The following is a 23,270-nucleotide window of genomic DNA, read 5'->3' as shown; positions in this document are numbered from 1 at the left end:
ATACGGTCTGTCTGATACTGTCTAATACTGTCTAATACGGTCTGTCTGATACTGTCTGTCTAATACTGTCTAATACTGTCTAATACTGTCTAATACGGTCTGTCTGATACTGTCTAATACTGTCTAATACGGTCTGTCTGATACTGTCTGTCTGATACTGTCTAATACTGTCTAATACGGTCTGTCTGATACTGTCTAATACTGTCTAATACGGTCTGTCTGATACTGTCTGTCTGATACTGTCTAATACTGTCTAATACGGTCTGTCTGATACTGTCTAATACTGTCTAATACGGTCTGTCTGATACTGTCTAATACTGTCTAATACGGTCTGTCTGACACTGTCTAATACTGTCTAATACTGTCTGTCTGACACTGTCTAATACGGTCTGTCTGATACTGTCTAATACTGTCTAATACGGTCTGTCTGATACTGTCTAATACTGTCTAATACTGTCTGTCTGACACTGTCTAATACGGTCTGTCTGATACTGTCTAATACTGTCTAATACGGTCTGTCTGATACTGTCTGTCTAATACTGATAATACTGGCTGTCTGATACTGTCTAATACTGTCTGTCTAATACTGTCTGTCTAATACTGTCTGTCTGATACTGTCTAATACTGTCTGTCTGATACTGTCTGTCTGATACTGTCTAATACTGTCTGTCTGATACTGTCTAATACTGTCTGTCTGATACTGTCTAATACTGTCTGTCTGATACTGTCTAATACTGTCTAATACGGTCTGTCTGATACTGTCTAATACTGTCTAATACTGTCTGTCTGACACTGTCTAATACGGTCTGTCTGATACTGTCTAATACTGTCTAATACGGTCTGTCTGATACTGTCTGTCTAATACTGATAATACTGGCTGTCTGATACTGTCTAATACTGTCTGTCTAATACTGTCTGTCTAATACTGTCTGTCTAATACTGTCTGATACTGTCTGTCTGACACTGTCTAATACTGTCTGTCTGATACTGTCTAATACTGTCTAATACGGTCTGTCTGATACTGTCTGTCTAATACTGATAATACTGGCTGTCTGATACTGTCTAATACTGTCTGTCTAATACTGTCTGTCTAATACTGTCTGATACTGTCTGTCTGACACTGTCTGTCTAATACTGTCTAATACTGTCTGTCTAATACTGTCTAATACTGTCTGTCTGATACTGTCTGTCTGATACTGTCTGTCTGTACTGTCTGTCTGTCTGTCTGTCTGTCTGTCTGTCTGTCTGTCTGTCTGTCTGTCTGTCTGTCTGTCTGTCTGTCTGTCTGTCTGTCTGTCTGTCTGTCTGTCTGTCTGTCTGTCTGTCTGTCCGTCCGTCCGTCCGTCCGTCCGTCCGTCTTGTGTGTCTGTCTGTGTGTGTGTGTGTGTGTGTGTGTAGCTCCCAGTGCAGTGCAGGCTCTGCAGGCAGTAGCAGTAGACTCTGTGTCGGTGCGTGTGAGTTGGAGAAGTCCTGCCCAGCCCAACGGTCTGATCACACAGTACAGACTCCTGGTTCTTTCTGACAACACACTGCTGCAGGATATCACCCTCACTGGAACACAGGTACCACTCTATTTGTCTGGATTAGTGGCTGTGTATGTGTGTGGGTGTGTGTGTGTGTCTCTGATGTTTTCATCTTCTCTTTAGGATCTAAATTACACTGATCTCCTTGGTGATGGAACGTTTGCTGCTGTTATCCCTGACCACTCTCTCCGGCGTAAGAGATCAGCTGACAGCCTGACCACCTCCCCACCTGCGTTCACGGTCACCCTCCCCGACCACACGCTCATCACCGGCATGACCAGGACTGCAATCAGCCGCACACACAGCGCTCCAACCAGCCCTAACACTAACTTTGAGCACAACAGCAACACTGACCCGACAGTCACTGAGGGCTCCAGTCTGGCCAGTATGGCCCCTGGGGCTGGCCAGACCTCTGACTTTCCAGACTCCACCCCTCTGACCTTTGACCATGTGACTTCAGGGACCTCTTCCCTCTCCCTAACCACCTCAACCCCGGCCACACCCCTCCCTTGGCTCACTGCCCACCCACAGCCCGGCCAGCTCACCTCTGGCAAGCCACACCTCTCTACCCGCTCTGCACCTGCAGCCACTGGACACCTCCAGACACTGCTGACATACCTCTTCACCAGGGCTGCTGCATCCAGCACCCCAGGAAGTACTGCACTCACCACTAACCTTTAACCTTTTAACCACAAGTTGACGTTTATTGTCATGAATCTTGCCCTGGAGGCAGAACTGAGCGATTTCCGCTAGATGGGCCAACTGCAAAGTCAAAATTGGCTATATTGTGTAAATTCATGAAAACAAAAATGTGCTTTTTGGTCTTAATTTAAGGTTTGGTTTAGGCATTAGGCTTAGCAGTGTTGTTAGGTTTAAAATCAGGTTTATTTGGTATTTTAGTAGGATCACCATTGTCTGTTGCAATTGCAGCAGCTACTCTTCCTGGGGTCCACACAAAACATGAAACATAATACAGAACATCAATAGATAAGAACAGCTCAAGGACAGAACTAGTGACCACTCTCCAGAGCTGCCTCCAGCACATGAGTCATAACACTTTAAACATTTAAGACTAGTTGATGAATAGGTGTGTTACCACTGCTCTACAGTCTGTCCTTTACACCGTGTGTGTGTGTGTGTGTGTGTGTGTGTGTGTGTGTGTGTGTGTGTGTGTGTGTGTGTGTGTGTGTGTGTGTGTGTGTGTGTGTGTGTGTGTGTGTGTGTGTGTGTGTGTGTGTGTGTGTGTGTGTGTGTGTGTGTGTGTGTGTGTGTGTGTGTTCCAGGAGTGTATGTGAGGGACAAGGTCATAGACATACAGGCTAAGGAGCTGTCTTACCTAGTCTCTGGTCTCAGTCCCTTCACTGACTACACCTTCACTGTTACCGCGGCTACTACTATTGGAGAGGGACCTGCAACACACGTCACTGAGAAGACTCGTGAACAGGGTACACACAGATATATATTTACACACAGTTTTGTATTAATGTCATTGTTTGTTTATTGTTGTTGTTTATTGTCGTGCGTTGTTGTAGTTCCTAGCTCAGTGGTAGGAGTGTCCTATCAGAATGTTAGCTCCACCTCTATCCTGGTCAGCTGGACTCTGCCCCTCAACCCAAATGGACGAATCACACACTACACTCTCTACGGACTCAACCTACACAGCAACCGGGCCCTGCAGAGAATTACACACAACACCAGCATACTGCTCACAGGTAACAGACACACAAACAAACACATACCGTATATGATGTATTGGTATTAGGCTGCTTGCTGTGTGTTTCAGGACTGGAGAAGTATACAGGTTATAAACTGCTTGCTGTGTGTTTCAGGGCTGGAGAAGTATACAGGTTATAAACTGCTTGCTGTGTGTTATAAACAGGGCTGGAGAAGTATACAGGTTATAAACTGCTTGCTGTGTGTTTCAGGTATACTGGAGAAAGTATACAGGTTATAAACTGCTTGCTGTGTTATAAACTGTTTGTGTGTTTCAGGACTGGAGAAGTATACTTATAAACTGCTTGCTGTGTGTTTCAGGGCTGGAGAAGTATACAGGTTATAAACTGCTTGCTGCTGTGTGTTTCAGGGCTGGAGAAGTATACAGGTTATAAACTGCTTGCTGTGTGTTTCATAAACTGCTTGCTGTGTGTTTCAGGACTGGAGAAGTATACAGGTTATAAACTTATAAACTGCTTGCTGTGTGTTTCAGGGCTGGAGAAGTATACAGGTTATAAACTGCTTGCTGTGTGTTTCAGGACTGGAGAAGTATACAGGTTATAAACTGCTTGCTGTGTGTTTCAGGACTGGAGAAGTATACAGGTTATAAACTGCTTGCTGTGTGTTTCAGGACTGGAGAAGTATACTGGTTATAAACTGCTTGCTGTGTGTTTCAGGGCTGGAGAAGTATACAGGTTATAAACTGCTTGCTGTGTGTTTCAGGACTGGAGAAGTATACAGGTTATAAACTGCTTGCTGTGTGTTTCAGGACTGGAGAAGTATACAGGTTATAAACTGCTTGCTGTGTGTTTCAGGGCTGGAGAAGTATACAGGTTATAAACTGCTTGCTGTGTGTTTCAGGACTGGAGAAGTATACAGGTTATAAACTGCTTGCTGTGTGTTTCAGGGCTGGAGAAGTATACAGGTTATAAACTGCTTGCTGTGTGTTTCAGGGCTGGAGAAGTATACAGGTTATAAACTGCTTGCTGTGTGTTTCAGGGCTGGAGAAGTATACAGGTTATAAACTGCTTTGCTGTGTGTTTCAGGGCTGGAGAAGTATACAGGTTATAAATTGAGAGTGGCTGCATCTACTGCTGTAGGAGAGAGCTCTCTGTCTGACCTAGACGATATTTTCGCTGTCACACCCGAGGATGGTACATACCATACACACACACACCTCTGTCATTGTGTGGGTTTAATGATAGAAAGTCCAGTCTTACCCCTCTCTATCTCTCTCTCAGAACCTGACACCCCGCCTGTAGGGTTAACAGTGGTAGACACTTCTCCCTCCACCACCACCCTCTCTTGGTTGCCCCCGGAGAGAGCCAATGGGGTGATCCAACAGTATGAGGTTCTGTACGAGAACCAATCATATGTGGCAGTGTTGAACAGCTCTGTCCCCAGAGTGACTCTGACAGGGCTAAGGCCGTTTTCATACTATAATGTCTCTGTCAGAGCATACACACGCATCGGACACGGGAACCACACCTCAGACACACTCACTATGCTGTCTGGGGAGGACGGTGAGTCTACACACACACACACACACACACTAGACACATGCACACACTAACGTCTCATGTTGAAGTGTGTGTGTCTCCTCTCTAGTTCCGGGTAGTCCTTCCTACGGCCTGTCCTACGTGTCTGTCAGTTCCAATGAGGTGAACGTGACATGGGAGCACCCCCTGGTGCCCAACGGAGTTATCACACACTACAGGTACATCTCTGCTTAGCTTCTATATTTCGTATATCGTGATGACTAAATGCACTTTAAATGGACTTTGATTTGATTTACAGCCTTGAGCTGCGAAACTCCTCCCACTTCCTCAACCTGACCACACCCATCAACCACGCCCAGATCACACACCTGAGGAAGTTTGCGCAATACACTCTGGTGGTGAAGGCACACACACGTATTGGCTCCGGAAACCACAGCAGTGACCCTCTCAACATTACCACTCTGGAGGACGGTGAGAGCCTCTCAAACATCACACACACAGTAAACCCCTAACATCACCCCAACAGAGGGAGGGACCCTGGGGTGAGAGGGGGAAGGGGGACCATGGTTAGAGTCATTATATTTCAGGTGGCTGCATTGTGGACCATGATGTTAACGTGACCGGAGACTCTGGACCACAGAAGGTTCATCATTACCTCTTCTTCTCATCTCACTACTGTGAGGTCACTTCCTCTCTCGGTTTCAGGTTCTCCTGACACTCTGACATCACAGGGGTTATCACAGAGATATTCAACAGGCCCAGAACCATGCTATTAACCAATCAGCTTCACTTCACAGGGCTGTACTTACAGATGATTAACCAATCAGCTTCTCTTCACAGGGCTGTACTTACAGATGAGACAGAATGCAGACAGACCTTCCTTCTTCCAGTCCATTTCCCCAAGGTGGCGTGGTTTTCAGTGTGTCTGTGTTTTGATTCTAATCAATGGTAAGTTTGTTTCAGAACCAGACACTCCCCCTCAGTTTCTGCTAGCCAGGACATTTTCAGACTACGAGGTACAATTGTCATGGGAACCACCGAAAGAGGCCAACTCTGAGATCCTCTACTACATAGTCAGAGTCTGGTGAGTTTTTTATTTCATTATTGATCAATAGTTTGAATCCTACTGCTGATGTGATGTTGAAAAAGATGTTGAGGGATGAGGCATTCTGATTGAAGGAGCAGTTACAGCTAGCTCCAACATGGTCTCTCTCTTCTTCATCCTCCTTCCTTCTCTCTTCTCTAAGGAATGAGTCTTCTGAGGTGTGGCAGAATGTGACAGATACAGCTGTGGTTATCAGTGTTGACTCAGAGAGTCGCTACAATGCCTCTATCTCCAGCTGGACACGCCTGGGGGACGGGGGAGTCCTTATATACATCAGCTTCAGTACTATTGACACAGGTGTACACACACAGACACAGACAGACAGAGAGAGTTAGTTCCTTCACTTTTTAAAATCTTGTAGTCCAAACTGAGCAATGCTCCAGGCCTTCAGTTCATCTTTATTGAACACATTTTCTTGCAATTCTCTTCCACAGTGCCGTTTGACCCTCCCCAGAATGTGTCGTTGGTGAACCTGACCTCTTCCTCGGTGACCATGCTCTGGCAACCTCCCACTCAGCCAAATGGAATACTCCTGCACTACACTCTGTACTACTCAGACAATACCACTGTCACAGAACAGGTGAGTTTTACAGCACTACAGTGTATACTACACAGACAATAAAGCTGTTATAAAGCAGGTGAGTAACACACACACACACATTGTACACTCGTCTAAAAGTGTGTTATGTTCTACTTTAAGGGCATTGTCTCTCTCTTACCTCTCCCCTAGCATATCCCAGTGTCAGAGCTGGACCCTGTCTCCCCGGGGGAGGACCTGTCCTACCGTTTGTCTGGCCTGAGAGGAGGACAGAACTACAGCCTCTGGCTGACTTCCAGCACCCTGCAGGGGGATGGGGGGGTCCATACTGATCCCTTAAACCTACTCACCCCAGAGGATGGTCAGTCATACACACACACACACACACACACACACACACACACACACACACACACACACACACACACACACACACACACACACACACACACACACACACACACACACACACACACACACACACACACACACACACACACACACACACACACACACACACACACACACACACACACACACACACACACAGAGAGAGTCTGCACTGTTTTTTCCAACCTCTTTTTGAACTTACTAAAATCACGGAAAAACTCTGAGATTGAAGTGTAACTTTCAGCTGGCTAGTGAATGGAGGTAACTCTGTCAGTCTGACAAACTGGCCCTTTTTGTCCCTTCGAGGCCTCCGTACCTCAGACAACCAGTTTGTGTCTCCTTTTACTGAACCTGGTGGAAGTTTACTCTTTAACATCTTGGACATCTGATCATATCTTGTTGTCCAAACGGAGCAATGCTACAGGCCTCCATGTATTTAGTAAACAGAACTTGGCATCAATCCTTCAACGCTATCAACATAGACATCCAGTATAGTTTTGTCAGTAGGTCATTATTCTCTCAGTGTTAGTAGTTGATAGTGTTGAGGAGTGATCAATCATCTGTTAATGTTGTCTGTAGCTTCAGGTGCAGATGAATCACTGTTGAAATGCAGCACCTGGATTATAAGAAGAAGTAGCAATGTCCATGTCAAATAGATAATACAGATAAAATGTCTGATATTATTCATCTGGATTCGAAAACATAGCTAGCTAGTCAGGTTTTGTTCATGTTTTGATCTCTTTGTTTTTATGTGATTTTGGGAAAAATGGCGTAGACAGACTGCAGCGTTCATCTGACATATAATAGTACCTAACTCCTGTTTCTGTCTGATGATGTCTCTGATACTGACTATGTGTCTCTGCCTCTGTGCTCCAGCCACCGGACCTCCAGCCCACCCTGCCTGTCCTGCCCTGCCAAGCCCAGCAGGGCTCACTGCCCTGGGCTCAGACACCCACACACCGCCCTCTCTCCTCCACCCATCCATCCACATTACCAGCCTCTCAATCTGCCTTCACTGAGGTCTCCCCTCCCTCCTTGTTTCCTCCATCTCCACTTCTCTTATTCTCTCCATCCCTGTTTCCCGAGGTGTGCACATGCTCAGTTTGCTCTCTCAATATGGTCAGACTCAGTGACCGGAGCTTAGAGGATATACACCAGAAGAGGGTGTAGCCAGGATGAGTATCTGCTGTTCAAAGTGTCTTTCTTCAAACTTCCTCGACTTGAAGTTTTTCAAAACAAAGTTTCTCGATATAACTTTTCTACAAACAAAGTTTCTCTGGTCAAATGTTTTTCTTTTCACACTGAGGTTCTCCCTGTTGATCATGGGGTGATGATCCTCATGATGATGATGATGATGATGATGATGATGATGATGATGATGATGATGAAGTGCTGTTTTGTGTGTCTCTCTGTCCCTGGGGTGGCTCAAGTGTTTGATTTCTTAATAATATTGTTGATTTGGGTGGAGATGTATTACATGTATATACAGCATCCATCAACTTACTGTAGCTTGAAGTGTTTAAGCAATGACACCCTGTTTGCTATGTAATGCATATTGCCCCATCATTTCGGACGCAGTCCTAGTATTCAGTGATATAAATGATGCATAGTAGTTCAGTCAGTCATATTAAGTCCTCGTCTCCCCCCACAGTGCCCAGTGATCCGGTCCACAACCTCAGTGCTCAGATCTTCAGTTCTACGGCCATCATTGTAAGCTGGGACCCCCCTATGGAACCCAACGGACGCCCCTTCTACCTGCTCACCCTGCAGGAGGCTGGACTCCCCCTTACCACTGAACCCCTGAACCCCCCTAAACCTAACAGCAACCCCCCCGGACCCCCCGCTGTCAACAATACCATCACCAAGATAACCAATGACAACGTCTTCCTGTTTACCAAACTCAGGAAGTACTATCCCTACGTCTTTACTGTTACCCCGGCAACCAGTGCCGGCCCCGCCCACAACCACACCAGCCTGCTGCACGTAAGGACCGATGATGATAGTGAGTCTTCTTACGTACTCTCACACACACACACATAAAATGCACACGCATATTTTAAACTCATACACTCACATACTATTAACTCACCCTCTCCCTCCAGTCCCCAGTTCAGCTCCAGTGCTGGTGTCCAGTAGGAACCTGTCGTCCTCCTCAGTGTCTGTGGTGTGGCAGCGCCCCCTGGAGACCAACGGAGAGATAACTGACTATTCCCTCACCCTGTTCGGCCCTGGAGGCTCCAACACCACACACACCCCCAACACCACCCTCACACTTACACTGCTGCTGCCCTACACAGCCTACAACCTCTCTATCACCGCAGCCACCCGCAAGGGCTCCGGACCCCCGCTACTACTGATGCTGCACACAGACGAAGCAGGTCATCTTTAACCTCTCACCTTTATCTCCTATTAACCTCTAACCTACCATAACCCCTCCAACTGCGGCCGCTGAACACAGACGAAGGCCAGTAATGTACTCTAACATTGTGTTCCACCAGGTCCGATGTCTCCTCCCCGGAACCTGTCTCTGTATAACCACACAGCCTTCTCTGTGTGGCTGACCTGGGAACCCTCTCTGGAACCCAACGGTGTGGTCACACACTACGGCTTCAGGATCCTGGAGAACAACACAAACACACTCACTTACCAAGTACTGCACACACACACACACACACACACACACACACACACACACACACACACACACACACACACACACACACACACACACACACACACACACACACACACACACACACACACACATTAAATATGTCAAACTGGAGTCCTGTAACTTTGCAATGTTCTGTCTATAAGATTTCCTGATTTCTCTCTCTCTCTCTTCCTCCTCCTCTCTGTCAGAACTCTACAGGTCCGTGGACAGAAGGACAGCTGAGTGGGATCCGGCCTCACAGCTCCTATGAGATCAGTGTGTTTAGCTACACCAGAGTGGGTCATGGAGACCAGTACAGCACTCCTGTGTCCTTCACAACCAATGAATCAGGTTCGTGTGTGAGGTTGTGGAACTAGAAATCAAGTGCCATATGCATGTGAAAGTGGTTAATAACCCTTGTGTTAACCCTGTGTCTCCTGGTTCCAGTGTCAGAGGTGGTGGGTAACCTGTCCTGCTCTGGTCTGGGCTGGGACTCTGTGTTTCTACACTGGGAGCCTCCAGCCAACCCTAATGGACTCATCCTGTACTACCAGGTGGACACACGCTCACAGGCATACATACACCAGGCTTACACAAACCAGTATACGGTCAGCGGGCTGGCGCCGGACGCAGAATTCACACTCACCGTGACGGCTGTCAACTCTGCCGGCCCAGGAGACCAGATCAACTGTACTGCCTACACACACCCCGAGTCAGGTAAACACATACACACACACACACACACACACACACACACACACACACACACACACACACACACACACACACACACACACACACACACACACACACACACACACACACACACACACACACACACACACACACACAGACTTCACCAGGAGACCAGATGAACTGTACCACCTCAACCCACCTTTATATCCCCCTGCAGTTCCTGGTGTCCCTCGCTTCCTGAGTGTGTCAGAGGCCACAGCCACCAGTGTAACGCTCCAATGGGCTCCTCCCCTCTCTGCTCCGGGCATGCTCACTGAGTACCGCATCACCGTGCAGCTGCTGTCACCCGACTGCCAGTCTGACACACCCCTAGCTGGGGCCACACCCCTTCCAGAGCCGACCGTTGCCCTGGCTCCAGGCTGCGTCCATCAGGATGTATGTTTACCTGGATATCTGTGTTGTTGTGTCGTACATACAGTATGTCTACATGAATAGGCTGTATGACACAAAATTAAATCCTAACATTGAACTCAACATCATCTTCATGATGTTCCTGGTCAGGTGTTGGTGTCAGTGAATGGTTCTGATGGTGGTGAGGGCAACAGGAGCATCACTCTACAGTCTCTGGCCAAGTACCGCCTCTACCGCTTCAGAATCACAGCCCTTACGAATGCTGGGCCAGGAGAACACACACCCTGGAAATACACACACACACTGGCTGGGAGTAAGTACCCACATGCACACATACATACAACAGATGTACCCACACACCCAGGCAGTATGTGTATATTTATACCTGCCTCTCCTCTCAGACCCTGATGCCCCTCCCAGTGACCTGTCAGTGACCATGTCCTCCAACAGCCTCCGTATCCAATGGCAACTCCCAGATGTGATCACCGGCCCCACCTCCTACCTCATAGACGTCCTCTCTGTGAGTACACAAAGCACACACAAATAATAATATGAAAATGGTTCTTGCTACTGTTGGATTCTAAACTTTGAGCATTGAGATATTAAAGACGTAATAGATTAGACGCATACTATATAAAGGAGTGAGATCTGTAGAAAGACAGAGTGTCTGTGGAATATACTGGGTGGATGGGAGGAGATCACAGGCTATAGGGGAGCGGAAGGACATCTGTGGAGTAGGCTGAGGGGTTGAGGTCAGATCCCCTGAAGATCCCCTGAAGGGAGTAATAAGGGTTTATTATCCTGTTACCCATTTCCTGTGAAACCATAAGATGTAAGGATTGGAGAGAAGGAGTGTCCCAAGTAGGGTATACATACGTGTGATGGTGAGAAATGTTTTGCTGTCTGAATACAGCTGTACAGAACCTTTGGGAACAATTACACTTGGTTAAGCTTCTCTAGTGTCCGTGAGTTATTTAGATCTGTAAAATAAGAACCTAACACTACTTACTACCTGTTGTGTCGTTGTTCAGCTGGATAGCGAGGGGTTAAACCAGTCTGTGGTACGCAGTCCAGAGGAGCTGAGGATTGTAGTTGTGTCAAACCTGACTGCGTTCACTCGCTACTCTGTGACCGTGACCGCCTTCACTGGATCACTGGAGAACGCACGGCGGGATGGACAGGCCACTGAGCCCACTGTCATCAGAACAATGGAGGAAGGTGAGGAACACACAGATCCAGTAATACAGTAGCTACTTTATTAAACTGGGAAGTAGTTCATCTCTCTCTCTCCTCCGTCCATCCTTTTCCCCTCCTCCTTCCAGAGCCCAGGGATCCTCCTAAGAACGTGACCCTGCAGGTGATTCCGGAGGAAGTGACCCGTGTGTTTGTGACCTTTGCCCCCCCTGAGGAACCCAATGGGAACATAAGTTCCTACACAGTGCTTGTCTACCGCCAGGGCCAGCTAGAGATGACCATTAACCACCTCAATGTGGTCAAAAATAAGAACCGCACTCTGACCGCAGTCATCGACGGGCTGAAGGGAGGCTTCAACTATAGTATACGGGTGAGGATCACACACACAGGTCACTGCTACACACACACACACACACACACACAGGTCACAACTACACACACAGGACTCAACTACACACACAGGCCACAACTACACACACACACAGGTCACAACTACACACATACACAGGTCACAAAACTACACACAGAGGACTCAACTACACACACAGGTCTCAACCACACACACACAGGTCACAACTACCCACACAGGACTCAACCACACACACACACACACACACACACAACTACACACACACATTCACACACACACACACACACACACACACACACACACACACACACACACATGACTCAACTACACACACACACAGGACTCAACAACACACACAGGACTCAACTACACACACACAGGTCACAACTACACACACACACACACACACACACACACACACACACACACACACACACACACACACACACACACACACACACACACACACACACACACACACACACACACACACACACACACACACACACACACACACACACACACACACACAGGACTCTACTACACACACACACACACACACACACACACACACACACACACACACACACACACACACACACACACACACACACACACACACACACACACACACACACACACACAGGACTCAACTACACACACACAGGACTCAACTACACACACACAAGTCACAACTACACACACACACAGGTCACAACTACACACACACAGGTCACAACTACACACACATACACACACACACACAGGACTCAACTACACACACACAGGACTCAACTACACACACACAAGTCACAACTACACACACACAAGTCACAACTACACACACACAGGTCACAACTACACACACATACACACACACACACAGGACTCAACTACACACACACAGGACTCAACTACACACACACAAGTCACAACTACACACACACAAGTCACAACTACACACACACAAGTCACAACTACACACACACAGGTCACAACTATAATATACGGACGAGGAACACACACACTGTCACAAAATACTCTCTCAATTCAATTCAAGGGACTTCATTGGCATGGAAAACATATGTTTACATTGCCAAAGTAATTGAAATGGATTAACAAAAGTAAAATAAACAATAAAAAGGGAACAGTAAATATTTCAAATGTCATATTATGTCTGTATACAGTGTTGTAGCGCTGTACAAAAGGGAAAAATAAATACATGTGGGTTGTATTTACAATTGTGTTTGTTCTTCACTGGTTGCCCTTTTCTTGTGGCAACAGGTCACACTTATTGCTGCTGTGATGCACACTGGTATTTCACCCAGTAAATATGGGAGTTTATCAAAATTGGATTTGTTTTCGAATTATTTGTGGATCTGTGTAATCTGAGGGAAATATGTGTCTCTGATATGGTCATACATTTGGCAGGAGGTTAGGAAGTACAGCTCAGTTTCCACCTCATTTTGTGGGCAGTGTGTACATAGCCTGCCTTCTCTTGAGAGGTCTCTTGAGAGGTCTGCCTATGGTGGTCTCTCTCAATAGCAAGGCTATGCTCACTGAGACTGTACATTAGTCAAAGCTTTCCTTAATTCTGGGTCAGTCACAGTGGTCAGGTATTCTGCCACTGTGTATTGTCTGTTTAGGGCCAAATAGTTTCTCTCTCTCTCAGATTGCAGCAGTAAACGGAGCAGGTTTAAGCCCCCCCAGCTCAGAGGTTCGGATCACTACTGGAATCATAGGTACAGTGCTACATTTACACTACATAAGGGTGATTACTCATGAAACCAGGACAAAAAAAGAAAATGATCTGGAAATCTAATCCATAGAATGTTCCTTTGGAGGAAGGACTTGAGTTCATGTTAATATTGGGAATGCTTACAAATTGGATCCTAGCACTAAAAGTAGCAGACATCCCCCTTTGGAACTGTAGATATTGTTTGAGAATAAACAGAAATATACCGTTGAAGTCGGAGGTTTACTTGCACTTAGGTTGGAGTCATTAAAACTTGTCTTTCAACCACTTCACAAATTTCTTGACAAGTTGATGAGGACATCTACTTTGTGCATGACACAAGTAATTTTTCCAACAATTGTTTACAGACAGAGTATTTCACTTATAATTCACTGTATCACAATTCCACTGGGTCAGAAGTTACATACACTATGTTGACTGTGCCTTTAAACAGCTTCTGATATGCTAATTGACATCATTTAAGTCAATTGGAGGTGTAACTGTGGATGTATTTCAAGGCCTACCTTCAAACTCAGTGCCACTTTGCTTGACATCATGTGAAAATCAAATACATCCACAGGTACACCTCCAATTGAGTCATCAGAAGATTCTAAATCCATGGCATCATTTTCTGGAAATTTCCAAGCTGTTTAAAGGCACAGTCAACTTGGTGTATGTAAACTTCTGACCCACTGAAATTTTGATACAGTGAAATTTTAAGTGAAATAATCTGTCTATAAACAATTGTTGGAAAAATGACTTGTCATGCACAAATTAGATGTCCTAACCGACTTGCCAAAACTATAGTTTGTTAACAAAAAATGTGTGGAGTGGTTGAAAACGAGTTTTAATGACTCCATCTTAAGTGCATGTAAACTCCTGACTTCAACTGAATATATCAAAAATCCTTCCTCCAAAGGACCATTCTAGGGGGAAAATCCTCAAATAATGGTCTTTTTTTAGGAATCCCGTAACCCTTTCATAACCACAACATGACCCCTGCATAACTGCAACGTATGTGTGTAGCTCCTGCCAAGCCCACCCAGAGACCCCAGGCTGTGCTGGACCGAGGAGGAGTTGCCATGGTAACCTCCAGGAGCATCATTGTTCGCATGCCAGCCTGTTTCTACAGTGATGACAACGGACCAATCAGGAGCATCCAGATCATCGTGGCAGAATCTGGGGGTACGACATCACACGCACTAACATGCACAGACACACACATAAACATACAGTACATCTTTCAGACAGAAAATATATCCAAAACTAAAATGTTTAGGAGCCGCTTCTTTAGGCCTATTCTGAGATCTGTCTATCTCTCTGTCTCAGTGATGGACAGCAGGAACCTAACCAACTGGAAGATCGCATTCCTCTCTCGTCCCGCCCCCTACCTGACTGACAATGGCTTCCCCAACCCACTCTGTGTGAGGGACGGCGAAAGCAGGGACACACACACACAAACCAGCAGACACAACAACTCACAGATTAGACACAGAATTGTGAGGGACAGGGTGCTGGACCGTAGAGACCACCAGGAAGACCACTATGTTATCGGAGAGGAGGGCAACTGTCTGACGGAGGAGTACAGTAACACACTCTGTAACGGACCCCTCAAACCAAACACTGTCTACGTGTGAGTATCCACAATACACACATGTAAACACACACACATACAAAGTGCATAATACAGTGCATGTCTTTGTCTGTGTTGCAGGTTTAAGTTCCGAGCCACCAACATCCGAGGCCAGTACACAGACTCTGACTACTCTGAGCATATCAGAACCACAGGTAACCACTCCTCCCCATTCTTTCCACAAACTCACACATACAGCTCTCCTCTCCAATGCAAAGCAATTCAACAACACCTCTGTCCATCCCCCCTCTCCCCCTTCTGTCTGTCAGTGGATGGGTTGTTGACCAGAGATGAACAGATCATTCTGGGAGTTCTCCTCTCCTTCTTCCTGGCCGTGCTACTCATCATCATCATCTATGCCTCTGTCAGGTAAACTCAATCTTCCTCTGATGGTTCTAGCTGACCAAGGTTTAAACCCAGCCAGCGGTATTCAGGTGTCTCAGAGCTTTTGACATGTTCCTCATCCAATGGCAGGATCCGTCAGCGTCAGAAGGAGGGAGGGACCTATTCTCCCCGGGAGGCGGAGATTATAGAGACCAAGTTTAAACTGGATCAGATGATCGCTGTGGCCGACCTGGAGCTGAAGGAAGAGAAGCTACACCGGTCAGTGTGTGTATGCAACCTACGTGTGTGTGTCTTTTTCCTCATACACACACACACACACACACAACACACACACACACACACACACACACACACACACACACACACACACACACACACACACACACACACACACACACACACACACACACACACACACACACACACACACACACACACACACACACACACACACACACTCCCTCTCTATCACAAAGGTTCACCCTCTGTAACATTATGTCCACTCTACCTCTAACACTCTTCCGACCTACCTGCATGCCTACAGACTGTGCTTGGCTACACACACACACACACACACACACACACACACACACACACACACACACACACACACACACACACACACACACACACACACACACACACACACACACACACACACACACACACACACACACACACACACACACACACACACACACACACACATAATCACAATCACACAACCACACACATGGCTGTCTGCCCACTCTCTCACTTTAACCCCTCTCTCACACTCTTCTCCAGGTATTCCTCCTTCTTCTTTAGACGGAAGGAGATATTTGTCATCCAGTAAGTTGGTATTACCGATGTAGGATCTTCATTTGATCACTCTTTTGTTGCTGCAAACATATAGTGTATTTTTGTTTTAAAAACGTTTTTAACTTGATTTGCCCTAATGAAAAGTCTATCAACCCCTGCAAAAACGTCCATTAATTATAATCCACGTAATAATTCATTTTCTGTTTCTGCAAGATTATTTTCCTGCCTCAAATTAAGATCCTACATCTGTAGGCAGTGTGTTGTAGCTCTCCATGTGTGTGTTGCTGTGTTGCATTGCAGTGTGTTGTTGTCTCTCCCATTGCTTTAGTTTCGTAGTGAAGTGCTGTTATTAATTCAGTGTGTGAGTTTGTAACTGTAGAGTAATGGAAAGTAGAGTCTGCCGTACTCACAGTGTGACTCACATTGTTCTGTCAACTCTGTTTCAGACTTCTCAGCTACAGAAAGTCTCTCAAGTAAGTCACCTGATGAGTGTGTACGTTGTGCTATGTGATTGTATTTGCTTGGAAATACTAGTTAGATGTGGATTGCTGCTCTGTGAAGGATTTCTCTTACCCCATCTCTCTCTGTCTCTCAGGCCCGTCAATAAGAAGTCTTTTCTGCAGCATGTAGAGGATCTGTGTGCCAACGAGAACGCCAAGTTCCAGGAAGAGTTCGCAGTATGTACCTCTGACCTCTGACCGCTGTGAAAACCTGTGTGTGTGTGCGTAGTGCCTGAATGTATGTGCGTGCGCGTTTGTGTGTCTGTTTGTAGTCTGACAGTGTTAACCCTGTCCTTTCCAGGAGCTACCCAAACTGCTGCACGACCTGGCTACATCAGATGCTGACCTTCCCTGGAACAGATCCACGAACCGCTTCACTAACATCAAACCCTGTATGAGCACACATGCATGCACACACACTAAGCGTAACAAACACACACAGCCTAACACACTCTCTCCTCTACAGACAACAACAACCGTGTTAAGCTGCTGTCTGAACCTGGCTTGCCTGGATCTGACTACATCAACGCTAGCTTCATCTCAGTGAGTCTCACACACACACACACACACACACACACACACACACACACACACACACACACACACACACACACACACACACACACACACACACACACACACACACACACACACACACACACTGTTAAAGGAATTGATTATTGATTTTAAAAATCCCTTAACACACACACACACAGGAAAGAGAACACTCATGCTTTAAGGAAAATGTCATCACCTCTTGAACCTTGCCTTCTAAACACTCCAATTTTGTTTACTACAAAACTGGAGACTTGTGGGTTTGATCCCAGGCTGTGTCACAACCAGCTGTGAACGGGAGACCCATGGGGCGGCGCACAATTGGCCGGCTGGGATTTCCTTGTCTCATCGTGCTCTAGTGACTCCTTGTGGCGGGCCCAGTGCCTGCAAGCTGATCAGTTGGACGGTGTTTCCTCCGTCACATTGGTGCGACTGGCTTCCGGGTTAAGCAAGCAGTGGGTCAAGAAGCAGTGCGGTTTGGAAGGGTCGTGTTTTAGAGGACGCATGGCTCTTGACCTTTGCTTCTCCCGAGTCCGTAGGGGAGGTGCAGCGATGAGACAAGATCGTAACTTCCAATTGGATATGATGAAAAGGGGGTAAAAGTAAAAAATGAAATAAAAATAACTGGAGATTTGCGACTTTGCTCAGTTCTGACTATAAGATTCTCTCTCTTGCTGCATCTCCTTCTCCCTCAATAGGGCTATCTGTGTCCCAGTGAGTTCATAGCGACTCAGGGTCCTCTCCCCGGTACTGTGGCTGACTTCTGGAGGATGATCTGGGAGACTCGCACACAAACCATTGCTATGCTCACACAGTGCTATGAGAAAGGAAGGGTAAGGACCGGACCAAGGTTCTACATTTACATTTACATTTAAGTCATTTAGCAGACGCTCTTATCCAGAGCGACTTACAAATTGGTGCATTCACCTTATGACATCCAGTGGAACAGTCACTTTACAATAGTGCATCTAAATCTTAAAGGGGGGGGGGGTGAGAAGGATTACTTATCCTATCCTAGGTATTCCTTAAAGAGGTGGGGTTTCAGGTGTCTCCAGAAGGTGGTGATTGACTCTAGTAGTGTCTCCGGAAGGTGGTGATTGACTCTAGTAGTGTCAGGGTTGAATGTCTGTTTAGATCCGCTGTCACCAATTGTGTGTGTGTGTGTAGATCCGGTGTCACCAGTACTGGCCAGAAGATAATAAGCCGGTGACAGTATTTGGGGACATCATCATCACCAAGTTGACAGAGGACGTCTATCCTGACTGGACCGTCCGAGCTCTCAAAGTGGAGAGGGTAACACACACACACATAGACACACGAGAACCCCAGAATAACTACGTTTTCACAGTTTCCCTCTTGATAATCAAAACATTGTTCTCCCCCTCTCTCTCTTTCTTTCTCTCCCTAGCATGGGGACTACATGGTGGTTCACCACTTCAACTACACCTCCTGGCCAGAGCATGGTGTACCCGAGTCCAGCACCACACTCATACAGTTTGTTCGAGCCATCAGAGCCAACAGGCATGAGAACACCACTATAGTGGTGCACTGCAGTGCTGGTGTGGGCAGGACAGGAGTGTTTATAGCGCTGGATCACCTGATCCAACACGTCAGTGATCACGACTTTGTGGACATCTACGGTCTGGTGGCTGAACTCCGCAGTGAGAGGATGTGTATGGTGCAGAACCTAGTGAGAAATATGTCTTTATACAACATGTATCATAAAATAATGAAATATTCTGACAGTGATATGGATATGATACCTTATAGTATGATCTAGTTTCCCCCTGTTGTCCTGATGTATTCAAACCTGTAGAGAGCCTGACATAATCTTACCAAGTGTATGCATGCATGTCCCCAGGCCCAGTATATGTTCCTACACCAGAGTACTCTGGACCTGCTGAACAGTAAAGGAAACAGCCAGTCCATCTGGTTTGTTAACTACTCTGCTCTGGAGAAGATGGACTCACTGGACGCAATGGAGGGTGAGCAGACGCACACACACACACACACACACACACACACACATATGCTAGCAGACACACACACACACACACACACACACACACACACACACACACACACACACACACACACACACACACACACACACACACACACACACACACACACACACACACACACACACACACACACACACACACACACACACACACACACACACACACACATACGCTAGCAGACACAAGTCATAAACGCACATTTCACATCTCTACTCTTTTGTTCTCTTGCAGGTGATGTTGAACTGGAATGGGAGGAGACTACGATGTAAAGGCTGAGAACTTCTCAGTCAACTTCACACCTGATAAACACACCTATTCCTGAGTCATGGGGCCAAATCCTGGACATACTGACTGTTTGTCAGATGGATTGGTCAACCAGAGATAGAGGGAGGGAGGGAGGGAGGGAGGGAGGGAGGGAGGGAGGGAGGGAGGGAGGGAGGGAGGGAGGGAGGGAGGGAGGGAGGGAGGGAGGGAGGGAGGGAGGGAGGGAGGGAGGGAGGGGAGGGAGGGAGGGAGGGGAAGGAGGGAGGGAAGGAGAGAAGTTGCCCTTTTCTGGCAGGAGAGTCAAAACCACCCAACAGAACCTGGTGGTTCCCTGGCCTGAATCAACACAGCATTGCAACCCTCTTGGAGCCCTCCATCTTTTCAATGTCGTCAGGCAGAACAGAAAGAGTGGGAGATACATGTGTATATATATATAGTAGGGCTGTCAGAGTTAACCAGTTAACTCAAGTTCACTTTTTGTCATTTTAGTGTACACATTTTTTTTGTTATCGCGTTTAATCACGTCTGAAAGTGTTGAAAATAGAATGAAAACATCCAAAATACATCATGCATACAGCTAAAAACCACAATGCGATGTCCAAACAAGTTAACATTGAGGTTAAAGAACATGTGTTTTATCAATTTACCTGATTTGAATTATTGTTACTTTGGACAAAATCAAGACATCAATATTTTTGTAATGCTTTTTGTATGAATAATCTTAAATTACAGCCCAATTTTAGCAATGCCGATTAATCACAGCAAATCCTGCGATTAACACGATTACATTTTTTGTTCTTAATTTGACAGCCCTAATATATAGGATATATATATCACACATGTAAGTATACAGGTATCTTGCACTAGTCATACCACTGTGTATTTTATTATATTCTTGTATCATGTTTTTGTACATTTAAGTTGTTCAGCCAAATAAGTGTTGTCACTGTGTTCATCTGTTTGTGTCACTGTGTTACTATGTTACTATCATCGTGTTACTATGTTACTATCATCGTGTTACTATGTTACTATCATCGTGTTACTATGTTACTATCATCGTGTTACTATGTTACTATCATCGTGTTACTATGTTACTATCATCGTGTGACTATGTTACTATCATCGTGTTACTATGTTACTATCATCGTGTTACTATGTTACTATCATCGTGTTACTATGTTACTATCATCGTGTTACTATGTTACTATCATCGTGTTACTATGTTACTATCATCGTGTTACTATGTTACTATCATCGTGTTACTATGTTACTATCATCGTGTTACTATGTTACTATCATCGTGTTACTATGTTACTATCCTCGTGTTACTATGTTACTATCATCGTGTTTGGGGGATAATTTATTTGTGGGGTGTTATGGTTTATTTAATGTATTTTCTCTGAGTGTTCTACATCTGTGTTTTGGACAAGTAAAATCAACTCCCCTACTCACCTGTCTGCCTTATCAGTCTGCATATCTATCGATCGATCTCTCTGTTGGTCTGTCTGTCATCTTGTGCAATGTGAGCTGTTTAGTGGACATGAAATTACACCCTGAGAAAGTCTGAGAAACTGTGTGTACAGTATAACACACACACACACACACAGGACTCAAGGCAGAGTACAAACTACTTTATTCTTTAATTAATTTCAAACAAATCTTTAGAAATATTCCAGTAGTAAACACTTGTTATAAACATGATATTCTCTTAGTAAATACTTTATAAGTGTGTCGGTGCACAGGTGCTCAATAGTGTAACACATCTCCAAGAAGGACAGGTGAGCCAGACTCAGAGCTAGGGTTAGGGCGATAATATATAAGGGCTTTAGAACATGCTAAAATGTCTACGATGATTCCTGCTTATTTTCCACTAAACCATCTAATGCTTACGTTAGCGCGATCACAACCACTATAACTCTAACTATGATAATTTAGTGATGTCATCTCTGTGTATGTTTCCATGGTGCCTGTTCTGTCTCCCGTGGTAACAGTGAGTTCTGTTGTGCCCATAGTTGGAAAAACAAATCGATTTATTTTCTTGTCCAAGTTAAATACAATTTCCTCCCCTCTGTATTAATACACACATCAGCACTGTGTCCGTTATTTCTATGTTAAATCTATAAATCACCTATATACACATATCCATTATTCTTCTGTACTCCAAAAATATGGTGCGATACTTAGAGGACAGCCTCAGTGGGTCACCGCGTGTCACAGCCCTCCGAGAGAGGGGAAGGAAGAGATGTTACCACAATCAGTAATAATAATCAAAAATACGTAATACTCTGACAAATATCTTACATCGTAAGTCATTCTCTGGTTTAATGCTCTCTCTCTCTGTGTGTGTGTGTGTGTGTGTGTGTGTGTGTGTGTGTGTGTGTGTGTGTGTGTGTGTGTGTGTGTGTGTGTGTGTGTGTGTGTGTGTGTGTGTGTGTGTGTGTGTGTGTGTGTGTGTGTGTGTGTGTGTGTGTGTGTGTGTGTACTTGTTGTGTATATACATCCCTGTGGGACAAGCAGTCCAGTGAAGAGTAGAACAGGTTAATCATGTGAGAATGGATAAAGAATGGGTATAGATTCACAACGTGAGACTAAATATTCAACAGGACTAATAAGCTAGAATGTTAGAACATGATCAATTAATAAGATTCAACGTTAATGTTTTTATGAACTAATCATATGAACGTCATTAATAAGATTAAAAGTTGACAAGTAGCAGATCAAATAAGATTGTCGTCAGTACTGGTGTTTACCTGAGTGTGAGGCTTGGACCCATGTAACAAAACCTCAGAGATGATAACAATGGTATTCACACATGCCCGCATACAAGCGCGCGCGCGCACACACACACACACACACACACACACACACACACACACACACACACACACACACACACACACACACACACACACACACACACACACACACACACACACACACACACACACACACACACACACACACACACACTGTCACACACTATAACACCCCGATACCTTCACATGCACACACACTCCCACACAGATATAGAAGTCAGACACTGTAAACCAGGATTCAGGAGAAACAGTCTTCCCTCCCTGCTGCTCTGACATACTCACTTCTTCAGGATCAAAAGTCGTTTTAGCATCTCATTATCATCTTATAACACAAAACACAGAGTGCCAAGGAGGAAAGCTAAAACCCTAGGTGAGAGTTGATGATGTGATGGAGGAAAGCTAAAACCCTAGGTGAGAGTTGATGATGTGATGGAGGAAAGCTAAAACCCTAGGTGAGAGTTGATGATGTGATGGAGGAAAGCTATAACCCTAGGTGAGAGTTGAT

General features: G+C 45.6%; 2 protein-coding genes across 2 annotated transcripts in view; both read left to right on the top strand.

The window, feature by feature from the left end:
• Window positions 1-20,070, top strand: part of LOC124036080 (phosphatidylinositol phosphatase PTPRQ-like) — a 46,553-nt gene extending 26,483 nt beyond the window's left edge. The window contains exons 20-53 of the mRNA XM_046350224.1: window positions 1,399-1,562; window positions 1,647-2,178; window positions 2,807-2,968; window positions 3,056-3,235; window positions 4,283-4,390; window positions 4,478-4,759; window positions 4,845-4,953; window positions 5,034-5,206; window positions 8,420-8,770; window positions 8,871-9,146; window positions 9,267-9,418; window positions 9,631-9,772; window positions 9,869-10,138; window positions 10,335-10,552; window positions 10,679-10,841; window positions 10,930-11,048; window positions 11,560-11,746; window positions 11,851-12,092; window positions 13,765-13,834; window positions 14,854-15,012; window positions 15,157-15,460; window positions 15,542-15,615; window positions 15,730-15,829; window positions 15,935-16,063; window positions 16,592-16,636; window positions 17,053-17,079; window positions 17,202-17,283; window positions 17,408-17,498; window positions 17,573-17,649; window positions 18,360-18,494; window positions 18,829-18,954; window positions 19,070-19,351; window positions 19,523-19,646; window positions 19,917-20,070. Of these exons, the coding sequence (XP_046206180.1) occupies window positions 1,399-1,562; window positions 1,647-2,178; window positions 2,807-2,968; window positions 3,056-3,235; window positions 4,283-4,390; window positions 4,478-4,759; window positions 4,845-4,953; window positions 5,034-5,206; window positions 8,420-8,770; window positions 8,871-9,146; window positions 9,267-9,418; window positions 9,631-9,772; window positions 9,869-10,138; window positions 10,335-10,552; window positions 10,679-10,841; window positions 10,930-11,048; window positions 11,560-11,746; window positions 11,851-12,092; window positions 13,765-13,834; window positions 14,854-15,012; window positions 15,157-15,460; window positions 15,542-15,615; window positions 15,730-15,829; window positions 15,935-16,063; window positions 16,592-16,636; window positions 17,053-17,079; window positions 17,202-17,283; window positions 17,408-17,498; window positions 17,573-17,649; window positions 18,360-18,494; window positions 18,829-18,954; window positions 19,070-19,351; window positions 19,523-19,646; window positions 19,917-19,954 (5,693 nt within the window). The 3' untranslated portion in view covers window positions 19,955-20,070. The remainder of the gene's footprint in view (window positions 1-1,398; window positions 1,563-1,646; window positions 2,179-2,806; window positions 2,969-3,055; window positions 3,236-4,282; window positions 4,391-4,477; window positions 4,760-4,844; window positions 4,954-5,033; window positions 5,207-8,419; window positions 8,771-8,870; window positions 9,147-9,266; window positions 9,419-9,630; window positions 9,773-9,868; window positions 10,139-10,334; window positions 10,553-10,678; window positions 10,842-10,929; window positions 11,049-11,559; window positions 11,747-11,850; window positions 12,093-13,764; window positions 13,835-14,853; window positions 15,013-15,156; window positions 15,461-15,541; window positions 15,616-15,729; window positions 15,830-15,934; window positions 16,064-16,591; window positions 16,637-17,052; window positions 17,080-17,201; window positions 17,284-17,407; window positions 17,499-17,572; window positions 17,650-18,359; window positions 18,495-18,828; window positions 18,955-19,069; window positions 19,352-19,522; window positions 19,647-19,916) is intronic.
• Window positions 5,282-8,368, top strand: LOC124036086 (phosphatidylinositol phosphatase PTPRQ-like). Its single transcript, XM_046350232.1, has 5 exons — window positions 5,282-5,819; window positions 5,983-6,137; window positions 6,275-6,420; window positions 6,571-6,739; window positions 7,645-8,368. The coding sequence occupies exons 1-5, from the start codon at window positions 5,590-5,592 to the stop codon at window positions 7,785-7,787; spliced, it is 843 nt and encodes a 280-aa protein (XP_046206188.1). The 5' UTR covers window positions 5,282-5,589; the 3' UTR covers window positions 7,788-8,368.
• Window positions 20,071-23,270: the final 3,200 nt, after the last annotated feature.

Source organism: Oncorhynchus gorbuscha, linkage group LG01 (genome assembly GCF_021184085.1).
Source record: "Oncorhynchus gorbuscha isolate QuinsamMale2020 ecotype Even-year linkage group LG01, OgorEven_v1.0, whole genome shotgun sequence".
In the NCBI taxonomy this organism is placed as follows: Eukaryota; Metazoa; Chordata; class Actinopteri; order Salmoniformes; family Salmonidae; genus Oncorhynchus; species Oncorhynchus gorbuscha.
The sequence above is the reverse complement of the archived record's forward strand: the minus strand, read 5'-3'. Positions and strand labels throughout refer to the sequence as shown.